This window comes from Mirounga leonina, unplaced genomic scaffold, assembly GCF_011800145.1.
Source record: "Mirounga leonina isolate KUSES-001 unplaced genomic scaffold, KU_Mleo_1.0 Mir_129, whole genome shotgun sequence".
Taxonomy (NCBI): Eukaryota; Metazoa; Chordata; class Mammalia; order Carnivora; family Phocidae; genus Mirounga; species Mirounga leonina.
The window spans coordinates 70,366,911-70,387,730 of record NW_023270323.1 but is presented as its reverse complement, the minus strand read 5'-3'; the positions used below and the strand labels follow the sequence as shown (position 1 = coordinate 70,387,730).

The window sequence follows — 20,820 nt, the reverse complement described above, 5'->3', positions numbered from 1 at the left end:
GGCCTCATAATATCATATGGCTGATTCAGGTTAGCCATCAAATCTGCATTCCAGCAGGCAGAAAAGGAAAGGAAGGGAAGGTCTTCCCTTTTGGGGATACTTGCCAGAAACTGCACACACCAGCTTTATTTTACATCCCATTGGCTAGGTCTTACTCCCATGGGCACACTTTAACTACAAGGGAGGCTGGGAAATTTAGTTTTTTTTTTACCCTGGGCAGCCCTGCACCTTGGTAGGATTTGGGGTTTCTGTTACTGACATGTACAGGGGTTAATGTACAACTGGCAGTCTCTGCGCCACAGGGCGTCTAGACAATAGGGAGAAACTGGTTTTGTGGCAATGTGATTTGCTTTTTTTTCTGTATTAAAGTGTAAGTTATCTAATATACTACATAGTCACTCTGTGAATACTTTTAATGGATTTAGGATAGGAATTTGCCCTATAACTAACCATACATATGTTTCTCTGTATTATTTTATCAACTGGGAAGTCATTATAAGATCATGAGTAAGAGCACGGAGCCATTCTGCCCAGGGTCATGTCTTGCTAGTGCTATATGCCAGCACTATAACCTTGAGCAAATTTTGTGACCTTTTGTGGTACAGCGTCTGCACCTTCAGATGAGAAGATAATCGTACCTAATTCACAGGATGTCCATAAGGGCTAAATAATTGGTTGTAAAGAACTTAGAAAAGCTCTTGGCATGGAGTAAGCCCTCAAATTTTAGTTATTTCTATAAATTATCATGTTCTTAGTGAAAGTAATTTTAATACTATCCCAGGTAAAATAGAAAGGTTACTTGTCTTAAGATGTACTGATATTTTGCTGTGGTAGAGGAAAAGGGATTAGATAATTGAAAAATGAGTCTGAGTTTGCTTATTTCATTTTGGAGTATTTGATTAGTTATATTGAGAGATTTTCCTATTTGGAGAATTATATTTTAGAACATATATGCAAATATACATCCTGTAAATAGATATCTACCTTGTGAACTTTTTACATAACGGGTGTGCCTTTTAAGTCCATTCAGAGCCAGGAAGTCAAAAGACTATTAGCAATGGAAATATCTTCTTACTTGTGTCTGTCTTAGGATAGGTAAAGCAAACAATGAACCTGTTAGAGGATAAATACGTGGCAGTTGAAAGTTGAGTGGAACCTGGCTTAAGGCTTTGCTCAGTTTTACCTCTCTAGGAGGTCTTTCCTGAGTCCCTGGTTGGTTAAATACTCCTTTGTTTTTTATATAGCATACTGTACATGATTCTTTTAACATGGCAGATTTTATTGAAGTTGTTTCTTCCTGTCTTTCGTACCACATCATAAGCAGAGACTCACTCATAGTTGTGTCCTTAGCATCCTACACACTGTAGGTGTACAAGATTTAATGAACTTGTTACAGTAGATATAGCAATACAAGCTACCACTTTCATAGGGATCTTGATTTTCAATCTCAAGTCAAAAATAACTGATTTTTCATGGCCTTAAATTGCTCTCTAAATTTAGTCACCTGCAACAAGATGCTTAGAAATAGGCATATTTCCAGAATAAGCTATGATAGTTCAGACAAGTAAAGCTCTGTGCTGTTAAAATCCAGTTTAGAAAAGGTCTGCTTTCTCTTTGTATCTTCTGCCTTTTGTACATGCTGTCTTCTTTCTCACTCCATACTAAGGTATTACAACAATAAACTTATTTGCGTGTTTTTAGAGTATGATGACTTTATTAGTCTACTGAGGTCATGCTGCATGAAATGCAGGAGTAAATAAGAGGTGGTCAATTGTCTTTTGAAGGACAGTAACGTTTGTTTTGTTTCACCACTTTGAGTCTGAATCTGCTACAGTTAAATTAGAGCCCAGATGACGTACGTGTGTGTGTATTAGTATATGTATAAATCTATAGCTCAAATATATATATATTTTAATGTCAGAATTGGATTATTTCCTTCATTGGCAGATGATTGAATTCTTTAGCTTCATAATTAAAACCCAACAGTCTGTGTTTTGTATGGAATGTTTGGGTGTAATACGGGGTCTTACAGTTGCTGAGGTGGTCGAGATAGATGCAGTTAATCTGTATTCCTTATTAATCATGTCAGATTCATTCAGATATTTATTGGTCACTATTCTGGTGGCAGCGCATCCCAAGCTGTCACAGAGTCTTTAAAGGGCTGTGCTGAAAGCTGCTGATGTTCTATCGCACAGACATTTAATTTTAGTCGTTTTCTCAATAGATTTTAATGAACCTTTCTAATAGCCCATCAGAGATTCAGGCATTAGAGGAAGATCCTCTGTTTTAACGGGCTAAAAACAATGATCATCCTCGATGTTGGCAGGTAGTCAAACAAGCGTTATGATGTAGAAATGCTGAAGGAGCCTCACGGTATGTTCAGACATGCCTTTTCTTCTTTTCCCCGGCAGTCTGCAGTACTGCTGTCCCTTCTGCATGTATCAAGTGCAAAACTCTTAAATGAAGAATGGCTCAAAGGAAATACTAGGCTACTATGCTCCTAAGCTTTAATATTTTCCTTTTTTTATTTTTAGATCGCTTGTAAACTTTGAACAGGTTAAATTTGCAATATCACTTGTAATAATATGTTGAAGACGTTTTCATCAAACATCCTTATTTAAATACAACTATATATAAAATCATATTGAATTAAGTGGCAAGTTGTGATGAGATTTGGTACTCATTTTTTATTTTAATATTTTGGTTGTATTTTGGTTAGGAATATAAATTCCTTTTCTTCAGATTTTATTTTTGGAAAAAGAAAGCTGTGGAGAGAATTATAAACAGTTTTGGAAATACTAAAAAATGTTTACATCCTATTTTAAGTTTGGAGGACCCGGATACCTACATTATTTTTACATCTCAAAAAACAAATAGGCTTTATTCTCCAGGCATTGCTCCTAAGTCACATTGTGCTCTTATCTTATGATCTGGGAACTAAGGTTAGCTGTTTTGTGTCTTGCTTTCAAATTTCAAAGATGATTTTGGTTAATATGTTTTGAGTTAAGAAATGTTTTTTTTAATTTAAAAAATATACCATGTTCGGTAATTTCCTCCCTATCCCTCTTCCCTTTTTTTGCTTTTCAAGTAGCTCCATAGTCTTCAAATTTACCTTTCCTGTCTTTTTAAAGGTCGATTGAGCTATCCACATCCAGGAACTGATAATCTGTTGATGTTAAATGGTAAGTTTTAAAAAAACATTTTACGTTTCCAATTTGACTCATATAAATAAATATGATTGAGTACATGGTTTTCTTTACCTTCCCCATACACAGAAGTTAATTATTTTCTAAGTATAAAAATAAAACTACAACTTCTGTACAGAAAGCAGAATTACAAGTTTGAATATATTCTGGCTGTCAAAGCAGTCATTGTAGTGTATTTGTGACAGGGTGATTTAATTCATTGATCGCAGACTTTGGAGAGAGTCCTGAGTTTGAATACTGGCTTTCTAGTTTATGGTGAGACCTTGTGCAGTAATTTCTGTGAGGCTTAGTTTACAACATCTATGAAATGGGAATAACAATCTCAAGGTTTATTATGAGAATTAAATGAGATGATATTTGCAAAGTGCATAGAACTTGTTACTTAGTGTAGTACTTGTGCTTATGTTAACCAGGGAATGAATATACTAGTGATTCTATATAAATGTGGTGCTCACACTAACTTAATTTATTCTGACTAGGAAGTTTCACAGTGAACTTCACCAGAGTTAGAAACAGGATAAATAAACTTTCATTAAAGTTTGTTTTCTTTCTGTTGGACAAACATTGTATTCAGAATGGCAGTACTTAGCACATCCGTGACTGTGGGAGTAGACGTGGAGGATGAAAATACCCTTCACAAAGGTATTTTTAAATCAGAGGGTGGACGAAGAGAGGGAAGTAGGAAGAAGGAAGAGTAGAGATAGTACTTACTTTAAAATACATAATTATATAATTAGAATGGCTTGGCTCTTCTATTTTAACTAAAGCTTTGTTAAGAACAGATGGCAGTGAAGTTGGGGAACAAAGTCTAAAAAAAGCGAGTATAAAGCTCGACCATGTGAACTAATACTAAGTAAAGACTGTAGTGACAGAAAAGTGGGAATAAAGTCCAGGCCACCTGGGAGATTGTCAAGGGAAATAGGATTTTGGAATGAGAGAAAAATTGAAGAAGCAAAGTGTCTGGTGATGTGATTGATTGGTTCATTTAACATTGGATTGTTATATATTGAGTTGCCCACCACGTGCCAGCTTTGTCTAGGCACTGGGTTATCTGTTAGGATCTTGAAGGATGGTTAGAGGTTGAATTGTCAAAGTTCTCACCCTGGGGCCTGACTGTGCTCTCTAGGCTGAGGCTACATCTGGGCTAGACCTTACAATGGTCCAGCAGGCCACATGCATGAATTCAGCGAATTATAGTGCTTACATGTAGGACTTTGACCAGACAGGTACTAGAAATCGCATTCCAGGGCTTCTTCAGTCAACTTTTTCTCTACCATGGAATTTAAAAAAAAAAAAAAAAAGCCATTTCAGTAGCTAGTCTCTGAACTCTAAATCTGTTACTAAAACTTACAGTGTTGAAATTGAGTTTACAAACTGAAAATAGATCATAATTTTTATCTTCATGACGTGATTTATAAAATAATGATGTGTTTAGGTAACAATAAACTATATATTTACCCTGACTTCCTTAAATAATTTTCTTTTGGGACATTCTATGTAATAAAAATCATTCACATTTCTATTATAACTTCTAAAAAAAGCAATTCAGTAGAAAAATAGAACGTGTATATTTCTCATACTCTGTTAAGATCCATTTGAAGGAAGGTACTGTATGAGGCAGTATGTTAGATCATTCACAGGTGTTCTGAGATTTCTTTATGCGTAGTACACTAGGGCAATTCAGAAGTATATTGTAATCACAATGGAATACATCAGTTATATGTGAGCAAAGAACTTAGGAGCTGCACTGTTTTTACAACTTACACTTTCAGCTACACTAAATATTACTATTTTTTTAAAGATTTTATTTATTTGAGAGAGAGAGCATGAGCTGGGGGGTGAGGGGAAGAGAGAGAGGGACAAGCAGACTCCCTACTGAGCAGGAGCCCCATGCAGGGCTCATCCCAGGACCCTGAGATCATGACCTGAGCTAAAACCAAGAGTCAGACACCTAACCAAGGTGCCCCATGGTTACACTAAATATTAGTAAATTAATTGATTTCATCAGTCACCTACAGCCTTGATAAATAGCCTAGATGTTAGGTTAGAAGTGTTTCATCACTTAGATGAATATCACAAGAATATTTTCTTTTAGTCAGGAGTTGAATCTTGGACAAATCTGCTTTTTCATTATGTGAGGACTCTTCATAGCCTGCCACTCTAGGGCCACATTACATACTCGATACAGTAAGCTCTACTGGATATTCTGAACTTTTTCTGGCAAGGCACTAGGGGGAGAAAAGATAATGAAACTAGGACATCAAAATGTGTTTAGGTCAGTAAGGACAATTTGATCCAAGAGAAGAAAAATTATTCTGCTCATTTGGGATCATTGTTAAGGGAGAAGCAGGAATTTATAGGGTAAGGAGGTATTTCAGTATTAAGGATTTAAGTAATTGTTTTGTAGACATCTAAGGTATTGAAGAGAGAAGTAGGCAAATGGCAATAAAAAGTAGGGGAAATTTTCCTTGAGCTGCTTTTAATTCTTGTAATTTAACTATATTCATAGCATATTGTCTCCCTAGGAAATGTGGGAATTAAGTGATATCAATACCAAGCCTTTGCCTATACTAAGTTATTATTAAATATTATTGATGAAAGAAATTATAGCATCTCAATACATAGACTTTTAAAATTATTATTTTTTAGTATATCACAGATTTAAACTCACTGTTAACAATTGATTAAGTTGTATTATTTAACCAGCAAGCATAGCTAATATTATTGACTTTGAAAATCAATATTTGGTAATAAATTATACATCAGTATTTTTTTGTGGTGGTTTAGCAATAGTTAACAGTAGTTGGGCACGTGATCTGATAAGCACTGGGTGTTATACACAACTAATGAATCATTGAACACTACATCAAAAACTAAAGATGTACTGTATGTTGGGTAATTGAACTTAAAAAAAGAAAAAACAATAGTTGGTACCACAGACTCTGGAGCTAGATTATCTGGGTTTAAACCCAACTTTGCTCTTTCTGTGTGACTTGGACAGTTCACCTAACTTCAACTTGACTCAGGTTCTTTATGTCAAAAGTAGATAAAATGCTGCCCGCCTCGGGGATTGTTTTGAGAAGTGAGGGAATTCATTCATGTAAAGTGTTTAGAACAGTTCCTATAAGAAAAGAGTTAGCTGTGGCAATGGGTGATGATGAAAGGTGACAAAATGACTTTGAAACAATACATTCATGTCCTCTGAATAGATGAGAAAGTGTTGGAGAATATAAAATTAAAAGAAGATGTAACCAGTGTTTTCAAGTATTTGAAGGAAGTTATGTATAGTGACCAAAGAAGGTTTGTTTTATGTTATTGCAGGAAGCCAAACCAGACCCATTTGGAAGGAACTATAATAGGAAGAAAATTTGGGTCAAAAGCAAAATGACTCTCTTGGGCAGTGTTTCCTAAAGTATGGTGTGCATGTTCCTTGTGGTACCCAAGATGACTTTAGTGGTACACAAATACGTATTAAAATAAATGCATGACTACTTAGAAAACACAGAACTGGCAGAAATCTGTGATGTTACTAGGCTATTACTAGGTGCCAGGCTTGAGCCCATTTGCTAAAAAATAATACATAAATAGTATTACAGTTGTTATGCAGATAAGGCATATGTTGTAAAGCTTTCATGATTCTGCCTTCCTGGTCAATTGACATTATAGTTAAACTTTGAAATATTCCTGTAAGAAATGAACAGGGAATGGGGTAAAGGTCAGGAAGTTGGTCAGACAAGATAAAACTGTGAAATATCTCTGGCAAATCCTTTGAGCCTCTGTTAACTCTGAGAAAAAGAGGTATAATCCCACATCTATGTGTCTCGGGAAGTTGTATAGATTAAAAAAAAAAAACAATAAAAAATGCCATAGAAATACGACTGCAAGTAGGCTCCTGTTTCTGAACACACCATGTCCCTCAATCTAACTAGAAATCAAGTTGAATTGACTGGTGGAGACCACCACTATTGAATAATATTGTAGAAGAGTCCAAGTTTAACATCCGGAAGCACTTTAGGGAAGTTACATTATATAGGAATGAGTAGATTGTCTAAAAAACAAAAGTTAAATACTGTCTGAAATTAGATTGACAGCCTGAATGTTTATATTTATAAGTGTATAAATCTGACATATTTTATTGTCATTAGGAAAGAACGAAATAAAACAGAGCCACCCTGTTTTCGTAGTGGTGAGAACTAATTCAGAATGATGTATCATTCAAGTATTTGTTTCTATTTGGATCATGTTGTGTTCCTCTCACCCCTCTCCCAAGGAAAAATAGCTTATATCTTTATTAGAACATATGGCTTTTCAAAAGGAGAACAAATAGCAGAAGTATGGGGTGATGCAAACTAATTTGAAATTTAAATTTGCTGTGATTAACCACTTGCAGCCATGTTTGTAATCAAGAGCTTGCTCTACTTTTTGGGAGGAGAGAAGTTATATTTATCTTTTAACTAAGAAAATTAACTCAGTAATGGAATTGTGTTTCTGAGGGCAGATATTCTAAATGTACTGTATTAAGTCATGAAAATAGGAAACTTGAGTACATAATCAGTTCTTTTTTATGCTGATGGAAGTAAGTGGAGTAGATAACAGATTTATTTTGGATCTTGAAAAGGATTCTGATTTGGGGGTATATTTCTCTCCCTGGCTTTGGCTTCTTAGAGCAAGAAATAAGAATTTTTTTAGTTTCACACCAAGAGAACTTTAACCTAAGTATTTCCAGCTAATTTAGTATGTTTACCCATCTCTTCCTCCAGCTGCAGTAATTCATGTACCACAGCTGTAGCTAAGAGCCAATATATAAAGGCACAAAGACACCAAAATGAATGTCAGAATCCTCCTATTTCTTTTTTATGGGTTAGAACCTAAATAAGATTATTGATAACCCAGGACCAAATTAATTGTAAAGTCACTTGTATAGAAAAGGTCTTTTTTCACAACCTTATTATCTCCATGAAAAAAATATATATATAATCTAACATACATGCATATACATGTATACACATATATATTTACATATGTATGTTAAATAGCCAATTCCTTACTTTTGAATGAGTTGTACTTTTTTATAATGCTTTATAAAACTTATGTACCTGAAATTTAATATTCTAGATAGTTTTTATACAAAAATTGCTCCCTTTTTTTCTAAGTCATATTCTAAATGAGTTTGGAGGGGCATATGTTTAAAGAAGTCTTCTTTAATTAAAACATAACGAATAATAATTTAATGATTTTCTTTTCTTACTGGGGGCTTTTCATAATTCTGAATCAGAGTTATAGAGGAACATACCCCAGAAATTCCCATAAGAACACTGGTAGGAAAGTGAGTACACAGACCATTGTTTAGTGTGATGGTAGCAGATTGGTTATTTCCATGACAGGGGATGGGAAATGTTTCACATGGTTTAGCTTCATCTGCAGTCAGTTCTATTTTTGGTAATGTAGAGATTTGGAATTTGAGAGTTGTCCAAAAAATAAGTGGAATAGCTCTTTACAGGATTCTAAAATTCCTCAGGTATGAGATAGTTGGAGAAATTTTCTAAATAATGTGTTCAAGCCTAGGAATGAGATGAAACCTAAGATGTTATGAACATTTGTACATATTTTGACTATTTTAGTATTGAATAACCTCAGCAAAGAATATAACGGCTAAGAATATAAACTGGTTATGATGTCTTTAATTTTCTTAGTAGGTCAAGAATTATTTGTCGTGTTATTACTTCAGTATAATTCATAATTTGACTTTAAACTTGATGAGAATAGTTTTATTTGCTTTATAAATGATCCACCTTGTACACCCATGAATGGAATCCCATAAAGCAAATTTATACTGGATTAATACCATTTAGATCATGCCTAGAGATAAGTAGGAAGTCTAACTCCTAAGATTGGTGTTGTGACTGTTTGGGGCCTATTGGCCATTTCCTCACTTAATACAACTATCAAAACTTCAGTGAATTGATTCCTCCGTGGTCTGTTCTTGTTAGCTCTTTTAAAATTGCTCTTAGATTTTCCACAGTAAGTCTCCCATCTCTTTGAGACCCTGATTTTTTTAAGGCTTTTTTAAGTCTTGGGAGACTTCCACAGCAAAAATGTTACTTCCACCCCTACCCTTACCCTAAACTAATATATAGGTCAGGTAAGCTATATATAATATATACAGGTAATGTACATATAAGCTATATATATACACACAAACACACAGGTAAGTTTACATATAAGCTAATGTACAGGTCAAGTCAGTCTGCTAGGCTGTGAGGTAATTGGAGCTACCGAAAAGGTTAAATGTGCAGTAGTTCCAGCTAAATAAAGACAATAGAGAGGCAAAGATACAAATGAAGTTTGTTTTTTTTTTATAAAAGACTCCATTGTAAGCATTGTATTTATTGACTGACTTCTTGAAGTGTAAATGACTAAGGGTTGACAAGTTTGTTTTTCCCATTGTTACTCTAGGGGAATTAATGCTATATTATTCTCACCTGTGGACATACTTCTTTATGTTAAAGCCTTATATTTTGTAGAACTTCTGTAATAGAATGCAGTTAATGATGTGATGTGAAACATTTTCTTTTGATCTTTGCTTTGTACTTTGGAGGAAACTATATTTCTGATGACTTTCAATATATATTTTGATTTGAGATTTATTCAGAAAGTTTCCCAGGCCTAAAAAATTCATGAAACTTGTTAAAATCTTGATTTTAACAGTCATTTTTTGTTTTGGTCTACTGCTTTGATTTCATATTATATTAATTCCAGGGTAAAAATACTCATTGTATACTCAGATTTTGGGGGGAGGAGTTATTTAAAAATATGTTGTGGATTTTATCAAACTGGCAATTTCTTATGGAGAATAAATTGCAGTATTTTTCTCCCTAAGGAATTATGTAAACTTCTAGTAATGTAGATTGAAATACTTTTCTGCTTTATACTTTTACAGTATTGAACCAATGTGCTATTCTATGATGATGCTAATAATAATTTGTGTCTGAATCCCTCTTACCCCAGAGATAGAGACATAAACACTTACAGATTATAAAATGTACCAGAAGGATTGAAAGCATTGTTAGCTATAGTGTATCATTAGTCATTTCTTCAGTTAAGCAAGTTTGAACATGGATTAAGTTCTTTACCTTCTATCTAAGCTCTATAGGCTTCAGAGTCTCAGTTTAACATTGTTATATCTTTTCATTCTTCTGTGTCTGCCAATACTTTCTTCACACAAGGCTTGGTATAATGTGAATTGGGTTTGAATAGCTATTTGTTGGACTGTATCTCCTGTATCACTCTTTATAATTAGGAAAATAAGGATTTAATTCAGGTTTTTCCATTCATTATTTGGGATGCTATTTAACTGTAAGGTGTTAACATTACTATCCTGATCAGATGAAAGAAATATTTATTCATGAATTTGAGCATGAATGAGAATAAATGGTTTATTTCCTGTTCATTTCATTTTTTGTACAGTTCAGAATATATATATAATAAAAGTGCTTTGTAAATGGTAAAACACCATACAGATATTATACAGTGACTTTGTCCTAGCTCTTAAAACAAAGTAGCACTGATTACCAGATGCCCACTTAGCTTTTCATATCACAAGTATTTGTATGGGTGGGCTTGTTTTTAGTTCTGACATTTTACAATTTGTCCTTTGTTTACATGCAGCAAGGAGTTATGGGCGAAGACGAGGTAATTCATTTCTGTTTGCTATGGTATAACTGTTCTTAATTGGGTTTTACTGATCACCACTGTAATTAGCCTAGATTTTTTTTCTGCACTGTCCAAAAACTCACAGAAAAGTTATATTTTGATTTGCGCACTTGTCAAAGTTTTGAATCCTAAATCTCTTAACCTTTAAAGCACATTTTCATACTAATATGGTTATTTAATAAATGTCTTTTAAATTGTCCAGATTTTAACTGTTTAAAGTAATTTTTATACCTTTTAAAATAAAGCTACTATTTATAGTTTGCTTAAGAAATATGTTTAATAAATACTAGTGAAGGTGACATGCAGTATGATTTTTCTACTTTCTAAATCTGTAACTGATTATCTCTGGTATATAATTTACAACACTCTTTAGTTTTATGTCTGACCCAGTTGAAAGTAAATACCATATAGGCTCTTGTTAACACTGATGTGTAGAAATCATGTTGCTAATATTTCTCTGTGTCTTCTAAGAATATAATGCTTTCCTTCTCCCTCTCTCTACACCAAGTAGGCACACTCAAACACTCATTCACACACTCTGTCTCCCGCACCATTCTTCCCCTCTGGGTTCTTGCTATCTTCCGGACAAAATGAGGACTGTGAAAGGCTGGACTACTAAACCTCTTTGGACAGTAGCTGACATGTTCTGTGGCTTAAACTTGGCTTCTCTTTCTCATGTGCAGACCGGGAGGGAGCAAAGTAGATGGGATGAGAAGAAGCAAAAGTAATTTTACACAACTAGATTATCCTCTAAGTGTGCAATAATCATGATATTTAAATAGCTGTTGTAAGTAGCAAAATGAATAAAAAAGGATTTTCTTTGACCCCTAAAACCTCCTTTGAGCCATGGAGGGCAGACAGTAATAATAATGCCTTTTGATAAATTTTATAAATATGTGCCCGTGGTTCAATTTCTTTTCAGGTAGTCATGAAGTATGTGTGCTTTGAAAACAAACAAGCTCAAACTTTCTGCCACCACTGATGACAGAAACAAGTATTATATATTCTTAAGGAGTATTTCCAGTTTTGTATTTCACATTGTCTGAATTTAACTTCATTTTTGGAATTTGGTTTCTTCAAATGCTTGACTGAATCTCTTGGTTCTTTAGTTTTCTGACTAAAAAATTATAGGATATAGAAACTCAAAACTCAGAAAACTAAAGCTCTATTACCTTGTAAAGGTTATTGTTAGCAACTGAGAAGAGGGGGAAGGTTTAGAATTTTAGTACCTATTTTCACATCTATGGACTGTCTTATTTCACTGTACTATTTTAATATGGAGCTTCAATTCTTTTGGAAAAACCCACTTACCAAGCTGTGATTTTAGGTATTTTTGAAACTAGAGCAATTTAATTTAGGATCTTTTCCTTCTGTACACTTTTCATCTTTTAACCTTAGTAACTTATGTTTAATTTGGCATACTACAACATAAATATTATGATCTAGGAAGTTCTTAGGAGCACAGTATCAGAAAGTCATGTTGTTTATCTTCTTTTATCTCAATTCAGTAATTATAGACTATTTTTATGATATTAAGAAAAAGCAAAATTTTCTGCTTTCAGATAGGAACTTGCTACTATTCTTTATGGCTCCTAGAGGATAGAGATATAAAGATTTCCTCTACTTCAGAACTGCCTGCCAGCTTTGGAAGAAAGAAGACTCACATGGTTTTAAGGCTTCTGGAGAAGCTTTCTTTAGGATGGAATTGATAGTTGTCACACTTACTTGGCTTAACATGGAGGGGTAATGCCTGAATTTTCCTTTCAAATTATATGGAATTAGTAATTTTTTTAGTTGGTCCTCTTTGAATAGTCAGAGTCTGCTTTTAAAATTTCAATTTTGATGGCCAGATGAAAAATAGACCTATTAGAAATACCTATTGAGAGGTTTTATTTGAATTTGAACGTACTTTAACACAGTAATATAACATTAAAAAAAGAAAGAAAGAAACCCACACACATACCAAAGGAATGACTCAGAAAGGACTAGAAGTAGCCTGGCTCTCTTCCTATTTTCCACTCATTTTTTCCCCTTTCTACGCTAGATACAATATCATTATCACACTGCTAACCTTATAACTACCAAGATCCCCCTTGTATGGGCTTCATGTTTAACATTTTGTCCATCAAAGGAACTGCATCAATTAATTTTATTTAATCATTTTTCTTAAAAAACAAAAAAAAGTCTGATACATATCAGATCTACTGCTCATGTGGGATGTGTCACAATGAATTGATATAATTCTTACCAAAAATAACACATTGCTCTTTACCAGTGCAATGGTGGGTGAACAGTATTATTTTCACAGGGCATTTTGACTTTGTAGAGCAGTTTGGGAAGAACTGTTTGTTCTTACTTGCCACCTTTGACTCACATTTAAACCCAGGCATAGAGGAGCTGTTTTCATTTAAAAGATTTCCCACTTGACTGCAGTCAGACCAAATTGCTACCAAAATGACTTCATGTATTTTAATTTCCTTAACAATGTCAAGAAGAACTTTAAATCAAGCTGGTTCTAGATATAAATATATAAAATATACTTTAGGAATATTCAAAAATTAATTATACTGGGAATAATTAAGAAGAGCAAATATTTCTTTCCCTGTTTTTTAGCTGGGACCTGCCCCAAGTCCTATGTATCTCTATACCCTGGGAACCATAAAAAGTTCTACTTCAGAGCTGCCTGGGGACCAGGATTGGGAAGGAGGAGACTCATATGGGGAGCTGACTTTAATATATGGAAAACTATCTTTTGTATTTATTGTCCAACGTTTCTTCCATTCTTTCCAAGAGTGAACACACTGGTCTGGGGTTGGATTAGGGTGGGAGTGTGAAGTGAGGTGTGGAATATAATTTAAATTCTCTCTCTCCACTTCACATATTTTTATATTGCAATCTATCCTTGTAGTACAGGATTAAAGGGCTACTGTGCTCCCAGGGAACAAAAATATATAGGATACTTTAAGTAATAGACATAGACCCTGTTTTAGTTGATAGGGCTAAACATCACAATGCAATCTGTTGTAGCAGGTAATCCCAAAGCTTTGAGTTAATAGATTGTATATGGAATGAAATAGGAGAAATTATTTTAAAAGGGAATGAAATTATGGAAGTTCAGTTAGAGAGGTTGGATATATTTATACTGTGTAGCTATTTAGATTTATGCACTGTAATAAACAAGGAATTATTAATAATATAGTACACCATGTGTTGCTTTAAAATTGACCCAGGATTTTCTGATTTGGTTAGATTTGATTCAAATTTGTTTGACTCTTAATCTTGTGAAGTAGCCAGAGTAAGGGTACACCCCCTAAATATCACCACTATCAAATCCTTTTATGATGAAGTCAAGGCTGAAATTCTTCATCTTTGATAAATACTTTTGATAACTGTCAGAGAATGAATAAAATCTCCAAAGCATGAAAAATTAAAAAAAGCCAGAGTAATACTGTAAGACAGAGGTCAGCAAACTGTGGCCCACAGGCCAAACTTCCAAACTATAAACAAAGTTTGTTGTTGTTGTTGTTTTAAAGATTTTATTTATTTGACCGAGAAAGACAGCGAGAGAGGGAACACAAGCAGGGGGAGTGGGAGAGGGAGAAGCAGGCTTCCCGCGGAGCAGGGAGCCCATGCAGGGCTTGACCCCAGGACCCCAGGATCATGACCCGAGCCGAAGGCAGACGCTTAACGACTGAGCCACCCAGGCGCCCCTGAACAAAGTTTTATTAGAACACAACGATGCCCGTTCGCTTTTTGTCTGGTTGTTTTGGAGCTACAGTGATGGCAGAGTTCAGTAGTTACAACAGTACACACAACAGTGTGGCCTACAAAGTCTAAAATATTTACTGTCTGACCCTTTACAGAAAAAAATTTGCTTACCCCTCCTCCTCGAAGAGGCCAACTGTACCTACTCTACACCTATACCCAGCCATACCAGTATCTAAAAGAAACAAAATTTTAGTGAACTTATCAGATATATTATGTCCAGAAAGTAATTTACAAAGACATACTAGGCTATAATTGATTATTAAAATTAAATGTCTTAGCCATCCTCTCTGAGAAAAGGATGAACCTATTATTGGGGCAAAATCTTTTTAGGTGGAAGGGTACCTTATAGCTTCTTCCTCAGTTCTTTGGGAAAGCATGCCTTCTCAGTGATTCTATCGGATTAAACAGATGGTGCTTGAGAGAGTTCAGTCTTGGATCTGCCTCTATTGTTTTGATAGTTTTTTTGATCCTTTCATATTAAATAAAAACCATGCCATCACATTGGTAGATTTTTCTGCTCCAATAGAGTGACTGCTAGGGTCTTAGAAGATGGGAAGAATATTCATATTCATCCTTAATTTATATAGTTTTTTTTTTTTAGAACAACATTTAGTAAATGAAAGTACAGGATAATGCATTGAGATCAAAGAACTATGCTTAGATTCAAATTTTGTACGTTTTGTACATTTCTAATTTTGTCAAATGTTTTCTTCTCCTTTCCTGCCTCCCCCTTTGGATGTGTTGAGAAATTTCTTTAATCTGGGCTTCCAAAATAAGGTCAAAATCTGAAAAGTCAGTGTAGCAATGATTTGGGCATATTAACAGCCACCAGAGTAAAGTTAGTAATTGCTTACAACCCCTCTGACTCCAGGCATGTGTGCAGCACAGACCTGCCCACACCAGGAAGCCGGGTGTCAGGGCCAACCGTCCTGTCACGCAAGCATCCTATTCATAATTTAGTCTCTCTCCCCATCTTCAGTTTAGGAAGCTCATCATGTGACTTTTATTATTGGTTGGAGTAAACATTTTTTATGGGAATATAGAAAAGTCTCAAGCATTCTCTAATCCCTTTTATTAAAATATTTCGAAATGAGTAATTTGAATCTTAATTATCCATAACAAACGAGGCTCATATTTGTGGTAATGGCTGTGTTTCTTACTCTAAAACCTTTGCCAATTTTGTGTTTTGGTAGAAGGTATATTTTTAGTCTTGTTAGAGGAATGTAGAGCCTAAAATGTTGCCTTCATATTAGAAGGATTTGGGTTACCTGTTAAAGAGCCCTGGCAGCAGGGAAGCCATCTTAGACTCTTTTCATCTCCATCTGTCATTCATTTCTTATTACTTCCTCTATAATCTTTATTGTAACTGTTTTACCTTTAAAATTTTTATTGTGCATTTTAGGTGACTAACTTACTGTAAGGTATTTTACTTGCATTTGTTAAGTAGGGCTTTTGAGCACATAGTTAAGAATGTCTCCAGTTTTCTATATTTTACGTTGATACGGCCTCTGGAATGTTTCTGTAGTTCTGCTCAAGCAGGTATCTTCTACCTATAAAGAGTGTCCCCTCTTTTTTCTCGTCTACATTTTTCTATCTAAATCTATCACATTCTTTGTAAATCTCTTAAATAACTTCTAGTTAGAATCTCACTCTGATCGATCTTGCCATTTGCAACGATGTGGATGGAACTGGAGGGTGTTATGCTGAGCGAAATAAGTCAATCAGAGAAGGACATGTATCATATGATCTCACTGATATGAGGAATTCTTAATCGCAGGAAACAAACTGAGTGTTGTTGGAGTGGGGGGTGGGGTGGGAGGGATGGGGTGACTGGGTGATAGACACTGGGGAGGGTATGTGCTCTGGTAAGCGCTGTGAATTGTGCAAGACTGTCGAATCTCAGATCTGTACCTCTGAAACAAATAATGCAATATATGTTAAGAAAAAAAAAAGAAGAAGATAGCAGGAGGGGAAGAATGAAGGGGGGGGAAATAGGAGGGGGAGACGAACCATGAGAGGCGATGGACTCTGAAAAACAAACTGAGGGTTCTAGAGGGGAGGGGGGTGGGAGGATGGGTTAACCTGGTGATGGGTATTAAAGAGGGCACATTCTGCATGGAGCACTGGGTGTTACGCACAATGAATCATGGAACACTACATCAAAAACTAATGATGTAATGGATGGTGATTAACATAACAATAAAAAATTTAAAAAAAAGAATCTCACTCTGATCTTGGTTATAACTCATCTGCATTGTATTAATTTTCATGTTTATGTACATGCATGTGTTATAAATGTATGTATATTTAGACATACATATTATAAGCAAATATGGATGTATATACATTTTAAGTTAGAATCACTAAAGTAGGATTTCTTTATAACAGTTCATCCTTCTTACCTTATAGTATGGGCAAGAATTTTGAGTCAAGAGTTTCATAACAATAGCCAGAGAATATAAATGAGGTGTTTGATGTCCAAGATCAAATGATTTCAAAAAGTAGGAAAAAAAAAAACCTTAACCCTTCGAACAGTGCAACAGTAATTATAGTTTAAAATTCTTTTGACTGTAGGGCTTGTTAATCAGTATCCGTTGTTGCTGGTTTTAACAGCATGGAAATCTCACCTTTAAGATTATTTATCTGGAGGAAAAAAACACTTCTAATTATTATGGTAAGAACCTTAGGAACAACCATATCCAGTTTTTCTTTTAAAAGAAGAAGACATTTGAAAATTTCATAAATAATTGCTTTTAAATACTTAACAAACTTCAGTCTCAAAGGGAAATTGTAAGATGTTAAGATTGTATAGAAGATAGAATTGAAATTACTATCAGTAGTTATTTATTTTTATTAATGAATAGAATCATTGTATAAGTATACCACAATTTGTCTCTTTCCCAAATATTTACAGACATTTGAGTTGTTTTCCATTTGGGACCTCTTATAATAAACTACCATAAACATTTTTATTCCCTTTTTCTTTTCTCTGTGTGTGTGTACACATAAGCACTCATTTCTCTTAGATGTATAACTAAGAGTGGAATTGCTAGTTCATAGAGTGAATGTATGTTTAACTTTATTAGAGACTACCAACTCGTTTGCCAGTTTTATACTCATGACTTTGTATTGTTAAGCTTTTTAATTTTACCCATCCTGATAGGCATGAAAGTGACATCTCATTATTGTTCTAATCTGCATCTTCCTGATAACTAAGGGTGATGTTGAAGCACCTTTTCATATGCTTATAACCCATCCATTGTATTCTTTTGTAAATTTCAGTACAAGTCTTTTGCCCATTTTTAATTCAATACAAGTCTTTTGTCCATTTCATTTAAGAAGAGTTCTTTATGTATTTTGTCCTACTTTCAGTAGTTGCTTGCCTTTTCACTTTACTGCCTTTTGATAAGCGGCCAAGTATTTAATTCTGATGGAAGTCCAGTTGTTTTCTTTTATCATTAGTGCCTTTTGGTCCTAAGAAATTACTGCCTATCCCCAAACATCATGAAGAAATTCCAGAAACTTTGTTGTTTTATCTTTCACATTTAAGTCTTGAATTTATTTTTGGTATGGTGTGAGAATAGGGATCAAGGTTCCTTTTTTTTCCCCACTCCAGCTGGATATCCATTGGTTCATCACCATTTATTGAAAAAAATCTCCCTTTCCACAGTGAACTGCATTGATAACCTTGAAAAACATCAAGTGACTGTAAATTTGTGAGTCTCTTCCTGGACTCTCTTTTGTTCCAGTTAGCTGTTTGCCTGTCTTAACATCAGTGTTACATTCTTAATAATCATAGCTAACTAGTATGTCTTGAAATCAGGTTGTATAATCCTCTTTTATTTTTAAAAACTGTTTTGAATCCTTTGATTTATCATAAATTTCAGAATTTCCTTGAGATTTCTAGAAGACAAAATTTTCTTGGATTTTGAATGACATTGTATTAAATTTATAATTTGGAGAGAATTTACATTCTCACATGTTGATTTCTTCTCTCTCTTCATTTCCTTTAGTCTTGTAGAATTTCTCAGCGAATTTTTGTTTTCAGTGTAAAGGTCTTACATACCTTTCGTTTAATTCATTCCTACTGTTTGATGAGTTTTGATGACATAAGGAATGGCATTATTTTAAATTTTTTCCCAATTAGTACTATCATCTAGAAATAAGTTGATTTTTGTAAGTTGACTTTGTATTTGTCCCCTAGCTAAATGCACTTATTTCTAGTAGTTTGAGTCTTTTGAATTTCACTTTCTGTATGAAATCATGTTCTTAGCAGGAACAGCTTTATTTTTTCCTTGCGAGTATTTGACACTTTATTTTTCTCATCTGAAAATCATCTACCTCAAAATAATTTGAATAGAAATAGTGAACATTCTTCCAAACCTCAGGGGGAAAGCATTTGATAGTTTATCATTGAAGATGCAAACTCTGAGTTTTTAATTCTCTTTATCAGATTGTGGAAATTCTTTCCTATTCCTAGTTTCCTGGGAGTTTTTAATCATGAATGGCTGTTGAACTATCAGGTGCATTTCCAATATCTGTGGAAATGACTGTATGATATTTCTGTTTCCTTCTGTTAATGTGAATTACAGTAACTGATTTTCTTTTTTTTTTTTTTGCTTACTCTTTTTTTATCAAGTGCAAACCAGCAATTTAAGAAAACTTTGTCTTTTGAACAGAGAGAAGAGCAGAATTTTAATCTTATATCACTATACTTTAAAAATTTTTTTTTTCCATTTATTTGTTTATTTATTTAGTAAACTCTAACACCCAACGTGGGGCTCGAGTTCCCAACCCCAAGATCAAGAGTGGCATGCTTTACTGACTCAGTCGTATATTCCTGGGGGTGAACTCCATTTAATCATGATGTGTTTTCCATTTATGTATATTTCTAGATTCAATCTGTCAGTATTTTCTTTAGGATTTCTGCCTCCTATGTTCATAAGGGATATTGGAAGGTAGTTTTTTTTTTTTCTTGTAATGTTCTTACCAGGTTTTACTATCAGGGTTGTAAAACTAGTTAGGAAGTGTAGCCTTTTATTAAAAGTACATAGACTCTGTGTTGGTTGATGTCCCCTTTTCCATACTTAGTATTGGTAAATTGAGGGGTTTTTTTAAAAAAATATTTATTTGACACAGAGAGAGAGAGAGCGCACACGAGAGCAGGAACACAGCAGGGGGAGTGGGAGAGGGAGAAGCAGGCTTCCAGCCGAGCAGGGAACCCAATGTAGGACTCCATCCGATCCTGAGCCGAAGGCAGAGGCTTGACGACAGAACCACCTGGCACCCCGAGTTTTTTTTTTTCTTAATAAACTTGATAAACTTTGCTTAAAACTTTGCTTAGAGGTGTATCAATTTTATAAGTTTTTGAAGAGCGATTTTTTGGCTTTGTTGATTTGCTTTCATGTTAGTCTATATTTTATGTCATTGATTTTAGTTTTTTATTTCCTTCATCCTACTTTCTTTGTATTTAATTTGCTATTCTTTTTCTATCTTTTTATGGCAGAAACTAGGATTATCTAAGCATTTCTTGTTTTCTAATATGCATTTAAAACTATAAATTGATTTCTCTAAGTATGGAAATTTTCCTCTAAACATATAGCTTTTGCTACCTCCCACAAATTTTATATTGTGTTTTCATTATCATTCAACTTCAGTCTTTTGAAGTGTAAGAACCTGAAAATACATCCTAGTTTCAGAGCAAAAAAAGAGAAAGGTAATTTTTGGTTACCTTTGGTTGAAAACCATTGGTATTTTAGTCCAAATCATTTTATAATCAAATTTTACTTCTCCCCGCATATATAATTTTACCTTTATTGCCAGTCATTTTCAGGCACTAAATATATGTGTGTATCATTCTTACAAAGCATGTTTAAAGTGTACTGCACATGAAAGATGTCATTATTTAGTGGTTCTCCTTTTATAGCCATATTAATTTAGGTTATAGGGAAAGATAATTGGCAAGATAAAAAGTGAAATTTTTGATGTATACTCTGTTAACTCCTCTTTTAAATGAGTACTTAATTCCATAATTTTTATGGCTTCTTGAAAGTGGTCATGATTTTCTAGCAATGAAAATTTTTTTTTAATATTTTATTTATTTATTTGTCTGAGAGAGAGAGAGTGAGCACAC

At 34.2% G+C, this 20,820-nt stretch overlaps 1 protein-coding gene across 7 annotated transcripts in view; it reads left to right on the top strand.

Moving 5' to 3' along the window:
- Window positions 1-20,820, top strand: part of CPEB2 (cytoplasmic polyadenylation element binding protein 2) — a 70,885-nt gene that overhangs the window by 26,799 nt on the left and 23,266 nt on the right. For 3 of the 7 annotated variants that reach the window (XM_035005285.1, XM_035005288.1, XM_035005291.1), the window contains 2 exons: window positions 3,132-3,182; window positions 10,875-10,898. The exons of 2 other annotated variants lie outside the window; for them this stretch is intronic. In XM_035005285.1, the coding sequence (XP_034861176.1) occupies window positions 3,132-3,182; window positions 10,875-10,898 (75 nt within the window). The remainder of the gene's footprint in view (window positions 1-3,131; window positions 3,183-10,874; window positions 10,899-20,820) is intronic. 2 more of the 7 variants (XM_035005286.1, XM_035005289.1) reach the window with 1 other exon arrangement.